This window comes from Egretta garzetta, unplaced genomic scaffold (genome assembly GCF_000687185.1).
Source record: "Egretta garzetta isolate BGI_Z169 unplaced genomic scaffold, ASM68718v1 scaffold257, whole genome shotgun sequence".
NCBI lineage: Eukaryota > Metazoa > Chordata > Aves > Pelecaniformes > Ardeidae > Egretta > Egretta garzetta.
In genome coordinates, this window is record NW_009260344.1 from 270,586 (window position 1) to 284,688 (window position 14,103).

Genomic DNA, 14,103 nt, shown 5'->3' on the forward strand with positions numbered 1-14,103 from the left:
GACCTGTCAGCCTCACCTCTGTGCCTGGGAAGATTATGGAACAGATCCTCCTAGAAGCTATGCTAAGGCACTTGGAGGCCAGGGAGGTGATTCAAGATAGCCAGCATGGCTTCGCCAAGGGGTGAAGGCGCAAGTCCTGCCTGACGAACCTAGTGGCTTTCTATGATGGTGTGACAACAACAGTGGACAAGGGAAAACCAACGGATGCCATCTATCTTGACTTCTGCAAAGCCTTTGGCACAGTCCCCCACAACATCCTTTTCTCTAAATTGGAGAGCTATGGATTTGATGGGTGGACTGTTTGGTGGATAAGGAACTGGCTGGGTGGGCCCAGAGGGTAGTGGTCAATGGCTTGATGTCCGGATGGAGACCGGTGACGAGTCTCCCTCAGGGGTCCGTACTGGGACCGGTGCTGTTTAATGTTTTCATCAATGACATAGCGAGATCGAGTGTACCCTCAGCAAATTTGCCGATGACACTAAGCTGAGTGGTGCAGTTGACATGCCAGTGTCAGATCTCCTTTCAATTAATTTAAGCCAATTGTGAAGCCAAATCTTTAGCTAACAGAAGAGATTGATTCTATACACAACTCAAATGGTCTTTCTCCCCTACTAATTTCTTAGACCCAGTTTAACCTGGAGTATTTATTTTGGTTTTCCTAAAGGTCAGTCATCCTGCACCACACTTCAATCAACCTGTTGCTGCAGCACATTGCATATCATTTCTCACTTCTTCAGAAGTAATGGTCATGTGGTAAAGACCAGCTTGACCAAATGGACCAACTTGGCTGTAGTACTGTAGCAGTCTCTAAACCTTTTTTAAACATAAGAGTATACTGCACAAGTGCTCCAGCTCAGCAATTGACAGGTGAGCATCTTGCTTGCCTTGGAGAAAGATGAGCAAAGGAGGTTGTGCTTTCTGAATGATAATTGTTGTCTTATACTTCATTTAAAGAGCAGTAGTGTTTGAGGGGCTCTTGATGCTCTGTTGTCCCCATCTCCTTCCTGTGCTTAAGGAAGCAGTTTTATACTGGATAGTTATTGCCTTCGTGAAAAGTTGGAAGAGGGTAGGTGAACTTACTGGAATTTCTTTGGAATCAGAACTTGTTATGACAGTGTGGCACAGTGGGGCTGTTCAACCTGAGATCTTGTGGAGGGGTAATTTGGTAGAGCCTGCGTCTAGGAAATGTGTCACATAGTTGGGTGAAGGTGCATCTGGCCTTCTGAGTACTAAGGAAGCTCGGAGCACACCATTTCAGTAGCTTGGGATTCATTGCAGCAGTCTGAAAGGTAGACTTAACATAAAGTTTTCTTGCAACCAAAATATTTTTTGTAATTAGTACATTAGAGAAAATGTAACCTTTTCTTATGCTGTGTTTATGTGCTTCTCATATTTTTGAGCTAAATTAAAATGGTCCAACCACTTCAACTACAGGTGTGTGCATGAATATAAGCTTAAGCCTTTTCTCATGGGCACTGGTGTTCTTGGCTTTGTGATAAGCCATGCTCATGAATGAGAGGAGAAGACATAGCAGCAGCTGTGGTTCAGGTGCTAAGGTCTCAAAATGTGTTGGGGTACAATATACAGTGAACTGGACAGCTGTTCTCCATCTCGTCTGAGGAGAAAGATGGCAAGCTCAGCATGTATTGGCCTGTGCTGAGCATGTTGTTAGATAGCTTCTGAAGTTTTAGTAAACTCTTCCAGTGTGATTGTAAATGGTAGCTATTTTCATTGACAAAGCTGCATTTTGTTGAAAATTTTTTGGTACGTTTGGTAGATTTTGCTTTTTTTGCCCTTTTCAGCTGTTATGCTCTGTTATGTTATTGCATTTTTCATAACAGTAAAACTACCATATGGTAGATGTGAGGGAATCCCAAGTAACTTTTGAATAGCCTATGAACTAAGCCTGAAAACTTTGGTGACCTTCTCTGACTAAAGCTTTCCTAATTCCTTGAAAAAGGAATTTATTTGATTCACTTTTAGATGAAGAAAAGACCTGTATGGTTTCCCAGGAATATTATTGATATACTAATGATTAGAATAGAATATAGAATAGAACAGACTTGCAGTTGGAAGGGACCTGACAATCTTCTAGTCCAGCCACCCGACAAATTCAGGGCTGGCCAAAAGTTAAAGCCTGTTGTTAAGGGCATTGTCCAAATGTCTCTTAAACACTGACAGGCTTGGGGCATCAACCACCTCTCTAGGAAGCCTGTTCCAGTGTCTGACCACCCTCTTGGTAAAGAAATGCTTCCTAACGTCCAGTCTAAACCTCCCTTGGTGCAGCTTTGAACCATTCCTATGCGTCCTATCACTGGATCCCAGGGGGAAGAGCTCAGCACCTCCCTTTCCACTTTCCCTCCTCAGGAAGCTGCAGAGAGCAACCCCTCAGCCTCCTTTTCTCCAAACCAGACAAGCCTATGAGGTCCTCAGCCACTCCTCACAGGAGGTGCCTTCTAGCCCATTGACCAGCTTTGTTGCCCTCCTCTGGATGCCTGCAAGGACCTTCACATCCTTCTTAAATTGTGGGGCCCAGAACTGCACACAGTACTTCAGGCAAGGCCTCACCAACACTGAATACAGTGGGATAATCTCTGCTTTTGACCATCTGGTGATGCTGTGTTTGGTGCACTGCGGGATGGGGTTTGCCCTCCTGGCTGCCAGGGCACACAACTGACTCAGACTGAGCCTGCTGCCGACCAGCACCCCCAGATCCCTTTCTGCAGGCCTGCTCTCCAGCCGCTCCCAACCCATACTTGTGCCTGGCATTACTCCATCCTAGGTGCAGAATCTTGTATTTTGACTTGTTAAATTGCATCCCATTAATCATATCCCAATGCTTCAATCTTATCTAGATCCCTCTGCAAGGCGTCTTGTCCCTCAAGAGAGTCAACAGCACCTCCCAGTTTGGTATCATCAGCAAACTTGCTAATGGTGCATTCAACTCCTGCATCCAGATCATTGATAAATACATTGAACAGGACTGGCCCCAGAATTGAACCCTGAAGAACATGGCTGGTGACCTGTTGCCAGGCAGATGTAGCCCCATTCACTTACAACCCTTTGAGGTCTGCTAGACATAAAGATATTTCTTCTGTGCATGTGGTGGTGCATCCCCCTGCCGCCTGCTCCACCCCCCTTTTTTTTCTTGGACTGCTTTACGATATTAGGAATTCCCACCAGACCTTGGCATTTGTGTAATGAGTTGGAAGGTTAAGCACCCCTTAAACCATACCAGGAACTCCTATATGGCCGAGGCAGGGAGTGGCACTATCTGTACTAGAAACACCAGTTGACTGGTCAAGGCAGGGAGCAGAACAGGAACAATCAGTCAGCCCCTGACAACATTGGGCATGACACTGCCCCAAGCCTGGGCAGTGTTAATTGCATGACATCATAAACCATGGGCTAGAAATGGGATGGGCTGATCTATCTGATGTAACATCGGGCAAATTAAACAATCACCCCAAAATAGTTCCCAGGAACCGAAACCCATTGATAGTTGCCCTAGGACTCAGAGAGGGAGAGAACTATATAATCAAGCATTGATGTTAGGCATTCAGAGAGCTGCAATTCAGAGACAACCTACCAGCATTATCAAAGGTCTAATTAATGCATTTCAAACACATGATCAGAGATAAAACATTCCCAACACTCATCGCCATCTCCCAGAGGGGGTGATAACCCTTTCCTTCCCCAAAATCCGAGATCAAAAAATGAATAGTGCCTGGATGACAATTGGGTCTGTCTGTCCAGCATGTGGAATCCTATCAATGGATAAATAATAATGGCCCATATATTTTAATTGGTCCTTGACAAGAATTATTGGGATTCCTAATAGATATGGGAGCGCAAATTTCATTTTTGACACAACAAGATGCTAAGAAGCTGGGTATATGATCTGGATGGCAAAGAGTTAAAATTACTGAAGTGAATGGAGCAAGTGCTGTTTGCCAAACTGCAAAAGTTAATTTATGGTTCCCAGGTGAAAAGCACATGCTGTCTACTCACTTTGCAGTAAAAGATCACAATGAAAATATTTTGGGTTTTGATGTTTTGAATGGCTGAACCTGGCATCTTGTGGGTGGCGGTGTATGGTCCTTTGGTTCAAATATTAACCTTAACCCCGTTAAAGATCTGGAGGCTACAGTGCGTTTACTCCAAGCAGCTCCTGCACTCCCTAATTCAAATGTTAACAGTGGTACAACACATAGGATCAGTACTAGGTAGGTTTGTCCTGCATCATAAAAGGGGTAACCTGTTCAGCCTTCCCCACTGAAACAATTTTTTATTTTTAACAGGGAAGAAATAAAATGAACCTATATCAAGGGCAACAATGAAAACAAATGACTTGAACAAATTAGGATGCCCATTGCGGTCTTTGTTAGCATTGGGAATTAGTCAATGGCTTGTAGCTGACATATTACCTAAGTGGGAAAGAATTAATGAAAAAGACCACCAACTAATCATGGATGGGCTAGGCACAGCTGAAGTTAGTGTCTCTCTCACTCTTAGTTGAATTCAAGCCCAGTGGTGGATACAATCTACTGTAACAACAATTGTAAGAGAAGACAAAGAGAGCACTTTACCCATGGGAATTTGAAAGGTAATCTGGGATAATGCAACTCAGTTTGAAAGGGAATTCAAAACCTGGTGGCGTCTAATCAATTTTACCTGTACCCTACTGACAGCGAAGCCACAGCTTTTGTATTAACAATGTGCAATGCTTCGGTATACACCATATACCCAATCATTCCACTGGGATTAAATTACAATGAAACAGTCCTCTATCCATTAGAACATAGAGTATGGGCCCAACAAAATGGGAATGAATGGCAAACTATTGATGATGCATGTGTTATCCAGGAACAACAGGAATTTATTTGTGAAAGTAATACCAGTAAGGCCCAAGGCATTTGTCTTGACACTGAACCAAGCGTCTGTCATTTTGAAATACATCCTGATGAAACCCCTGAAACTGTGCTTATATATGTTGGAAGCGGATGACTTTGGGAACCCTTTGTAATTCTGTATCTATAGACAACTCCACTATAGATATATATATACAATCACTCAAATATCTGTATTTGTAATTTTACCAAAATCATCAGATGCGACTTTAACTATTCAGCTCTTGTCGCAAACCACCGATTGTTACAATCTAATTATACATCATATCAAGATTTATTACCTACCCCCATTGGAATGAATCTCATGTTGGTGGAAAAAAATGTTATAACACAATGACCTGAATCAATTAGTAAAGCAAATTTGGAACAATGGACAAAGAACTCTGATTACCATCCATCGTGATATGGGAAAGATACATCGTATTCTAGAAGGAGTGAAAAAGGATGGGGAACATCACTAGTGGGATACCTTATTTGGATGGTCAGCAATAGCAACAGGAATTCTGGATTGACTATGGCATCCCATTGAAATCTTACTCATTTTTATTGCATTATATTTGTTGTTGAATACAGTTCTATACATTAGAGTGTGGAAAAATAGCTAAATGGCTGGCGTTATTACAAAAACCTTCTCACATATATATAATGCTGTTCAATCACATTTAACCAAACATTGATAATTAAGCAAAACAACCAAAAATTTCCCTCAAATTACAACTGGAGTATGGCATAAATCTGTTTCCAGGCACAGAGGCAAGAGGTGAGCACACGGCCACCTTAGTCACGGGGTGGATTTTGGTGGTGCACTTCTTCCATGTACGGATAGAGTGAACCTTGCAATTTTCAAATCTTTAACTAAGTCGCTGTTTTGATTAAAACAAATTTTGTTGAATCACTTTGTTAATCCACCGATGATTGAGTGCTATTAAAATATCACAATTCAATCCTGTGATTCACCATAAAGGCATAAATACATTCTAAACTGCGACTAAATCAAATTGTGTAAAGACACGTATTTGCGACAGTGCAGTAGAGCTAGAATTTGAAAGGTTATTAATATAGGTTATGCAAATATATATATATATAAATCTCATCTGATCAGCTATAATAATGGCATAAGCTAGTGTCGCTGCTATTCTTATGTTTATTATCACTTACTTTGAAATTAGTACCACTGATCTGAATAAAGTATCAATTGGAAAGTCTCTTGTGATTGCCACTTGTAAAAAACAAAACAAAAAAACAAAAACACAACCAAAAAAAAGGTAATTTCATGTCTGATACAGTGACACACAATTTTAGTGGCAGAAAGTGCAAGCTAGGTTGTAACTCCAGCTTTGCATTAGTTTGCCATGCTCCGAGGCTGCCTCACTGAGAGGTCTCTCTAAACCTGCTTTGCCATCTGACTGCTTAATCGAATGCTTGGCAGGGTGAAAGTTTTTCTCTGTCTGATTGTGCACAGCCAGCTGCAGTGCCTTGACAGTGGTGTAGGGTTTAAATGTTGAATCAATGTATAGTAACTGATGAAAGCTACTCAAGCAATTAAGAGGAAGCAAATGGCCTATGGGAGTTTTGAAAAAACTGTAGAGGAGGAATGTCAATTAGCCTACTCTTACTGCAGGAGTACTGAATTAAAACATTACTACTGAATTAAAACAAACTTCAATCCTAGCTTTGAATTAGGATTGTTTTAATCCCTACTGAACCTGTATCAGAGCTTTCTGGGCAGTATCAAGCAAAGGTAACCACCAATGTAAGAGGTCAGTGATTTCTCTGTAACTTTTTTGCAGTGAAAATACATACATGATTATCCTGATAAGCTCTGATTTGTGTGTTTTGTGAATTAGTTCTATTTCTTTCTTCTGAGGCAAATGGCTTGCTTGTCTCTGTAATTATCAGTTCCGCTTATACATATGGTATCACGTGACAAACTCTGCATTTTTGAATACTGTAATTTTTTAATGTAGATGAAATACCATTCTGCCAATTTTTTTAAGGAGTGACTTCTTAAAATGAGTCACCAATTGTAATTTTTCCTCAGTATATCTGAATTTGTTTTCTTTTTTTTTTCTCCCTAGGCAAAACCAAAGCTCATAGAACCAATAGACTATGAAAATGTCATTGTTCAGAGGAAAACGCAGATTTTGAATGATGCTTTACGTGAGATGCTACTGTTCCCTTATGAGGACTTCCAGGTAATTTACTCCGCGAGCTTCATTATCACTGATTCTTACATGAATAATTCTAGTTACAGCCTTCCCACTCTGAGCTAAAAATTTTGATTTTGGCAAGCTACAGGTATTTGGGCAGGTCTGGGCTTCCTGTGTTCTCAGCCACATGTGAAAGTTTTGAAGGACTGCAAGTAAGCCTTCTTCCAAAAGGAAGTTGTACTGCCTGTGAACATTATCTAATAATACTAGTGTTTGAATGCTAGACCACTCAGGATGATGCCCTACATCAGGTATTGGCTTTGGGACTGAAAAGCCTGTATGGGCTATATCAGCCAGATCCCTTTCTACAGTGTGGCTCTTCAGTATGGCAGATCAAGAGGAATCAAGGATACTTCTGCTAAACATACTCTTATCTAATTAACTAGTTCAGTTACCAGGGGTCATTCTGGTGAAGAGCTCTGAATTATCAATGGAGAAGAAACAAACCTATCAAGAATATTCTCAGGCATTTTCTTTGAGCAGTCTGGGGGATGTCTGAAGTGTTTCACTGCTGTTTCAAGTGTCCTCTTCTGCAATTCTTAACCTCAGGCCTATAAGACTGAAGCTAGCCCATAGTGCTCAGCCTGATCCTTTAAAAAGGGAATGACTGAATTTTGTTCACAAACTGTAATGCCTTTTGTCATCCTTTGTTTGGATTCTATGGTCAGATTTTCATCAGGGCAGTCATTAAAGTAAGCGTGTGTTACATCAGAGGATTTCCTTCAGGTAGTCACAAGGTTGGAATATAGTCAGATTTCCTGTTTCTTTATCCCTCAGCAGTGTGGTCTGAATACATTTTCTGGGTTTCCCCTATATAGTCTTTGGCAGCGTCTCATTTTATACTTGATTCTTATGAAGACCAGTTTGTACTATCGAACTTTATTATTATGCTATCAAAATTTTATTTCCTTTTAGGATTTGCTGGCACAAACTTCAAATATTTTTATTGTACACATGACTCTTCAATACTACTTTGATCTGGCTAGCTTGTTTACAACAACACGATGTGTTTAAATCTGTCATTCAGTGTGTTAAGAAAATATTACAGTCAGAGAACAGAAATTACTTAGGTTCTTATTTATTTTTTTTTGCAAGTTAAACATTTTATCCCTGTGCAGTTTTCCATAATCATTTACAGTTTGAAACCATTAGTCTGGATCTGGTTGCCAACGTCATTTGAAGCATTTAAATAATGGCATATTTTCTGTATTTGCTTTTCTGCTTCACATATATATTTTAATTCCTTTTTCTTAACTTGTTGCTGTCACGCCATGTGCAGGCAGCTCTTGGGTAGGTTCAGCTCAAATGTTTGATACTGCCCTCTTTCCCCCCCAAGATGAATTTAAAATAGTGAGTGAGAGTATTTAGTACTACCTGTATACACACATAAAACAGTTTATAGGTGGAAACTCCTACCATTGTCTAAAAGCCTGTTCAAGCCATTTCCTCTTAAAGCATTTAGTTTTTATTTTTACAAAGTTTTTTCCTCTTGCTTAGGTTAAACTGATTACAATCTAAAAAACACTTGCCTAAAAAGGAAGCCAAGCCCTGATAATTTATAAAGACATTAGGAGTAAGGCTATTTTGTTACCAGCATGGCCTTAAAACTAGCACGTGAAACAGCACAGAAAACACTTCTCAGCACTAGATATCACTTCTACAATTCTCGGTAGATTACAGAAGAAGTTATGTAGTTTCAGAGAGGCAGATTGATAACTCTACTGAATTTCTGCTAAAGTTGAAATTATTTTGGGAGAAATTGGAGACAAACGTTTGTGCATAATTTGGATAACTTTTTTTTCAGGTAATGCAGTTAGATAACTGAAATGTAATTTAGTGTGTTCGTCATATAATTAGTAACAATACTTGCAGGAATTCAAAGGCAAGATTTTTGTAGTAAGTGTTTTAATGTCTTGTTCTGTAGTCATGGCCAGTGCCACATTCAGTTTGTAACTCTTATGACATCAGATAAGCTAAATCTTAAAGGAGAATTGATATTAATTGCTAGTCCATACCACAAAAGAAAGTTTCCACAGCAGTTCACTTCTTTGGACCACGTATAGCTTGCTTTTTTTCCTTTCTCCCGATGAAAGTTATTTACCTACTGAGGGAAAGGAAAAAAAACCATAGTCACCCTTTTCTGTTCAGCTGTGACTGTTCTCCCAACATGCTGTCAGAAGTAGCCCTAAGCTGAAACTACTACCAAAGAAATATTTGAGCAAGGATGGAGCAGAAAATGCTCTTCTCTGGGAAAACTCGTAAAGATTGAAGGATTATTCTTCAGCCAACTGATCTAGTTTCCAGATTGCCACTTAAGTGCATTTACCATCATCCTAAACTTGGTTAGCTGAGGTTATGAAACCTGTTTTCTCTCCTTTTATGTATGTTTGGTAGCAGCTCATTTACTTTTCAGAAAAGCATGATTTTTGCCCAGCTTTGTGCTGATCTTCAAATCCAATTAAGTGGGCTTGTAATTTTTATCCTTTCTTTTGAGCTTCTACATTTTCCTTGATGCCATCATATCCAAATAATAGCAGATTTGCTTTTCTCTAGTTTCCAGAAGAGCTCTTTATGAGAAATTTTCTCTTCACGTTTTGCATAATTTTTTAATTTACCATTTCAAGATTGTTTCAGGTGCTTTTCACAAGCTTGAGTTCTGAGTTTTCTGCACTGAATTCACTTAGTCAGGATATTCCTTAACTTGTTCTCATCAAATTTATAGGGGCAGTCATGCTGTGTTTGGAGAACCTTTTTACTCTTAACATCACTGAGTTTGCTTTCATTCTTGGTAATTAGGCTGTCTAAACGTGCAGTACCTTCGTGCTTTGTAGTCTGTTCATTTCTAGCTGCTTTTTTGTTGGTTTGTTTTCTTATGGTCCCCATATAATGTATTTGTTTAATTAAGATGACAGAACCATTTTCCCACCACCCATTGGAACGTTTTCTATTAATGTTCTTGCTACTCTCAATTACAATACTGTCAGTCATTCAAGGGTATACCTCTTCTAGACTCTTGCTGAGAAGAAAGACTCTTCTCTTTCATAACCTTGAATTACTATATCCATTAGGTACTCTTGTATCTAATTTTGTGCCTCTTCATGGTTTATTATAATTATTCTAAGTCACCTGAACTTTGGTAATTTGCTTAATAATGTAATGGCTTCATAACTAAGCAGCATTAGTTTAAAACAGACCACCTTCATGGATCGCATTAAAATCATATGCTCAACGACTGTGAAATCGGTGATATTTACATTACCTGTATAGCAGGTAAATCATGAAAAGAAACCTTAACCCAAAACTAAAGTAGTCATTACTTTGCAATAAGGTGCCTTGAATCTAAATGCTTTTGTTTCAAAATACCTAACTTCTGACTACTTCCTCCATTCTTCTAGGAAATATTTTTCCCAGTACAGGGTAAGTTTACTTCTAGCGAATACAAAGTGGGTACATTCCTACCCAAACTAAATATGCCATTGCAAAGTTATCCCACTGTTATTTTGAAGGCGTTTTGGTGCCTATCTTAGACATTGTTTCACCTTTGTTACTTTTGGTTTTGAGCCATATTGGATTTAGCACATTTTCACTTAAAGCCCTTGGCTTTTAATTAATGTGAGTTAAGTACCTCTGAAAATAGATATTATGCCAACTTTGCAGAAATAAAAGTAAATCCAGGTTGTTCGTCAAGAAGGCAATCTTGAGTAGAAGGAACAAGCCAAAAAAAAATGTTCAAGTTAACATCCTCATTTTGGAAAGCACAAAGTAAACTGGTCAAAATACAATAGCTTATTTTTAAATGTTTGAAGAAATTATTTGTGACTTTTTTTCTTTTAAAATCTGTTTTGTTCCCTTGAGTCTTTAACCAACTATTCTAAATCAAGGCTTCAATTTAGTTTGGCAATTACCTTATAATACAGCTTCTGATACTTCCCATACAACTGATAAGTCTCTTCTGGCACATAATAGCTTTAAGGGCATGATCTAACATACAGCATGCCATCTTTTCCATTGGCTCTTTTAAAAAAATTTCTGTCACTACTTCTTGAGCATTTGCTCCTGTGTAACATCATCTGAAGTAAGGACTGAAATTGTATTGAATTTGAATTGAACTGAAACCCTGTACTTTTCTCCCCATTTTTCCAGCATTTTGCATAATCCCTATATTACCAGTAAGATACAGGACTTTATTAATAACCTCCATTGATTATATATATACATTTGTACACTGTGGCTTTTTTTTTTTTTATTCCTTTCCCAATGTTTTGAATAATCAACTGTTAATAACCATAATTTCAAGTATCCTAAAGGGATGTGGAGGGGGAAGTGGTTTGGGGGGAAAATTTTACTAGTTCATATTCAACAGCCAACACTGGAAAGAGCGTGTGAAGAGGAAAAAATAGTTTTTAAAACAGGTATTGGCAGTGAGTATGTGGTGTCAGCAGCAATATTTCTTACTTTATGTGTTCACTGTAGCTGCTGAGACTTGCACAGAATAAGAGTGCTGTCACTAGGTGGGCGTTATCAAATTTACAGAGTAGGAAGTAAACCTTATCAGGTGACAGAAACTGCTTGAACACCTCCAAAGTGGAGAGAAAAATATAAAACACCGATGTTAAAAATACAGGAGGGAGGAAGGCAAAGGCTAAGCAATAACAAACCAAAATTGACATGTCTGAAGACAGGTCAAATGGACTTGAGGAACTTTGTGTGTTGGCTGGCTTCTGTCTCTCACCTGCATCTACTATAGTCCTGTCCTCTTAAAATATCTGCACGTGGACCTGTTGTTCAGTGTAGAATTGCTGAGGAAGATACCTGCCTACACTAGACAAAACACTGGAAATTTGAGCTCTGCTGTTATTTTTTCCTATGGAAATGTGGTGTTGGCACCTTATTTCCCAAAATAAAGTGAATAATTTTGAGAATTACTTCTTTGTGTGTGATTTAGTTTTAGATTTTTTTTTTTGTTTTGTATATGAAAAATTTACACTTGCTTATTTTTCATCTTGATAGAACTAAGGTCTGATTTTGTTGATTCATACTTTGCAGCATTGACTTTTTTGTCCTACAAGCATGTTTGTCTTAAGAACAACCCTGGCCATCTTGCCATTGCTTTGCCCTAGAGCACAGGGAAGGGGGACTAGGATGGCTCAGAAAATTGCATTCCAGATTTTAACATCAGTAAAATACATTAAATTTCTTTTTTAACCTCAGAAACAGAGACATTTGCTAAAACTGTCAAAAACATGAAAACACCTTCTAGCCTAAGTGTATACTTCAGTGACCCAGGCCTTCTTTCTAAACCTTCAGTTTAACAGTGCAAGTCTCATTTTTTTGCCAGCTGAGATCTGCAGTTGAACTACTTTTCTTGTTTTGGTGTGGGTTTGTTACTTTTCGTAGTAATAGTTTTCATATGTAGCAATAATGCTACCTTAATGTCTGTTTTCAAAATACTGGAGTTTTGTTGTCATGGTAGAATTATTTTTACTAGTATTTTCTTGCCTATGTTAACAAAATAGAGGAAAACACTTTTCTATGGCATCTATTTCTCACTGATTCCAATCTTGCCCTTGCTGTGAAAGAAGGAATGCGTTGCTAATCTTTGAATAATGAAAGCAAATTCTCATTGATTGGCTCTTCTGAAACAGCATGGATTCACAGGATGTTTTCGACTGAGCTTCTGTCTTAGTTACAGTGATATAACTGAGTATTGCCATAATGCGCCATCTTTCCTTTAACTGCAAGTTTCAGTAATTGTTTTTGTGTTTACCAGACAGCATTATTGAAGCGGCAGAGTCGATACATTCGTTCAACAGTTCCTGAAAATGCAGAGAAGGAAGCTCAAAGCTTGTTTGTAACTGAGGTAATATTGGAATCGCATGTGGCTGTGTGTAATAACAGTATTATACCTGAATTCTTCTGCTTCATTCACCATTTAAAAAACAGGAAAAAAAGAAAAAACGCCCTGGAAAAAAAATTAAATATTTATTGCCATTTACTTGTCAGTAATTTCAAGAGAAAATTTTCAGGAAAACCTAGTATTTTTTCCATTGGTGTCTGGAAAAGAAGGATTACAGGATAGCTTTGAATTATTGTGTTTACGTAATTGGCTTTTGCAGATGCTTCTTCCCTACCTTCTTCATGCTTTTGGCTTTCCCAGATGAACATGTGTGATTTCCATACATAATATTGGGAGCAGTAGTATATCTGGAATGAACTTAGACTTGTTTTTCCTGATAAAGTGTTTCACATCAGTAGTTCTTAGTTTGCTCGTAATACTATTGTACAGTTTGCTGGAACAGAGGTATTCATAACAGTAACATTTGTAGAGGGAAAAATTTATTGTGGCTGCTTAATTTGTGTGATATATGTAGAAGAAACATCCTCAAGCCTGAAGTTTCTCCTAAATGCTTGCTTATGTTTGCATTCCCTTGATTCTGACTGTGATGTCTCATTTAGTGTCTTGTTGAAGCATTTTAGGAACGAAAGGTTAAAAATTTTTGCCTTTTTTTACATTATCTACTGGTTTTCTACTGATATACTTAAAGCTAACTTTTTAACATCTGAAACAAGTAGATGTCTGTTGTAATTCCAAGAAAACTGAAGGAGCTCCAGTAGCTGAATCTACCTCAGACCTCAGAGTGATTTATCCACAGTGATACATACCCTTAATGCCTAACCTAAACAGTTCGAAGATAAATTTGAAGAAGGTAGACAAAGAGGGAGGAATGTTATAGGTAATTAACAAAGTTTAATGAGTTTCTGCAGAAGCAATTACCTGGCAAGTATTAACTTTGTATTTTGAAATATAAAGGAAATATTTTTCAATTATTAGATGCCATGTTTGTCTACATGTAAGTCTATTTATGTAACATATAAAATTTTGTACCATGTGGTTTCTGGCAACAGGTTTTGTCAGTTTTATGTTACTTTGGTCAAAGCCAAGATAAATCAGTACTTTTATGTTGTAGCAATATGGGTGGAGG

At 38.4% G+C, this 14,103-nt stretch overlaps 1 protein-coding gene across 1 annotated transcript in view; it reads left to right on the plus strand.

Annotated features, from left to right (window-relative positions):
* The window catches only part of DOCK9 (dedicator of cytokinesis 9), a 107,847-nt gene that overhangs the window by 5,311 nt on the left and 88,433 nt on the right, over positions 1–14,103 (plus strand). The window contains exons 2-3 of the mRNA XM_035898113.1: positions 6,989–7,105; positions 12,891–12,980. Of these exons, the coding sequence (XP_035754006.1) occupies positions 6,989–7,105; positions 12,891–12,980 (207 nt within the window). The remainder of the gene's footprint in view (positions 1–6,988; positions 7,106–12,890; positions 12,981–14,103) is intronic.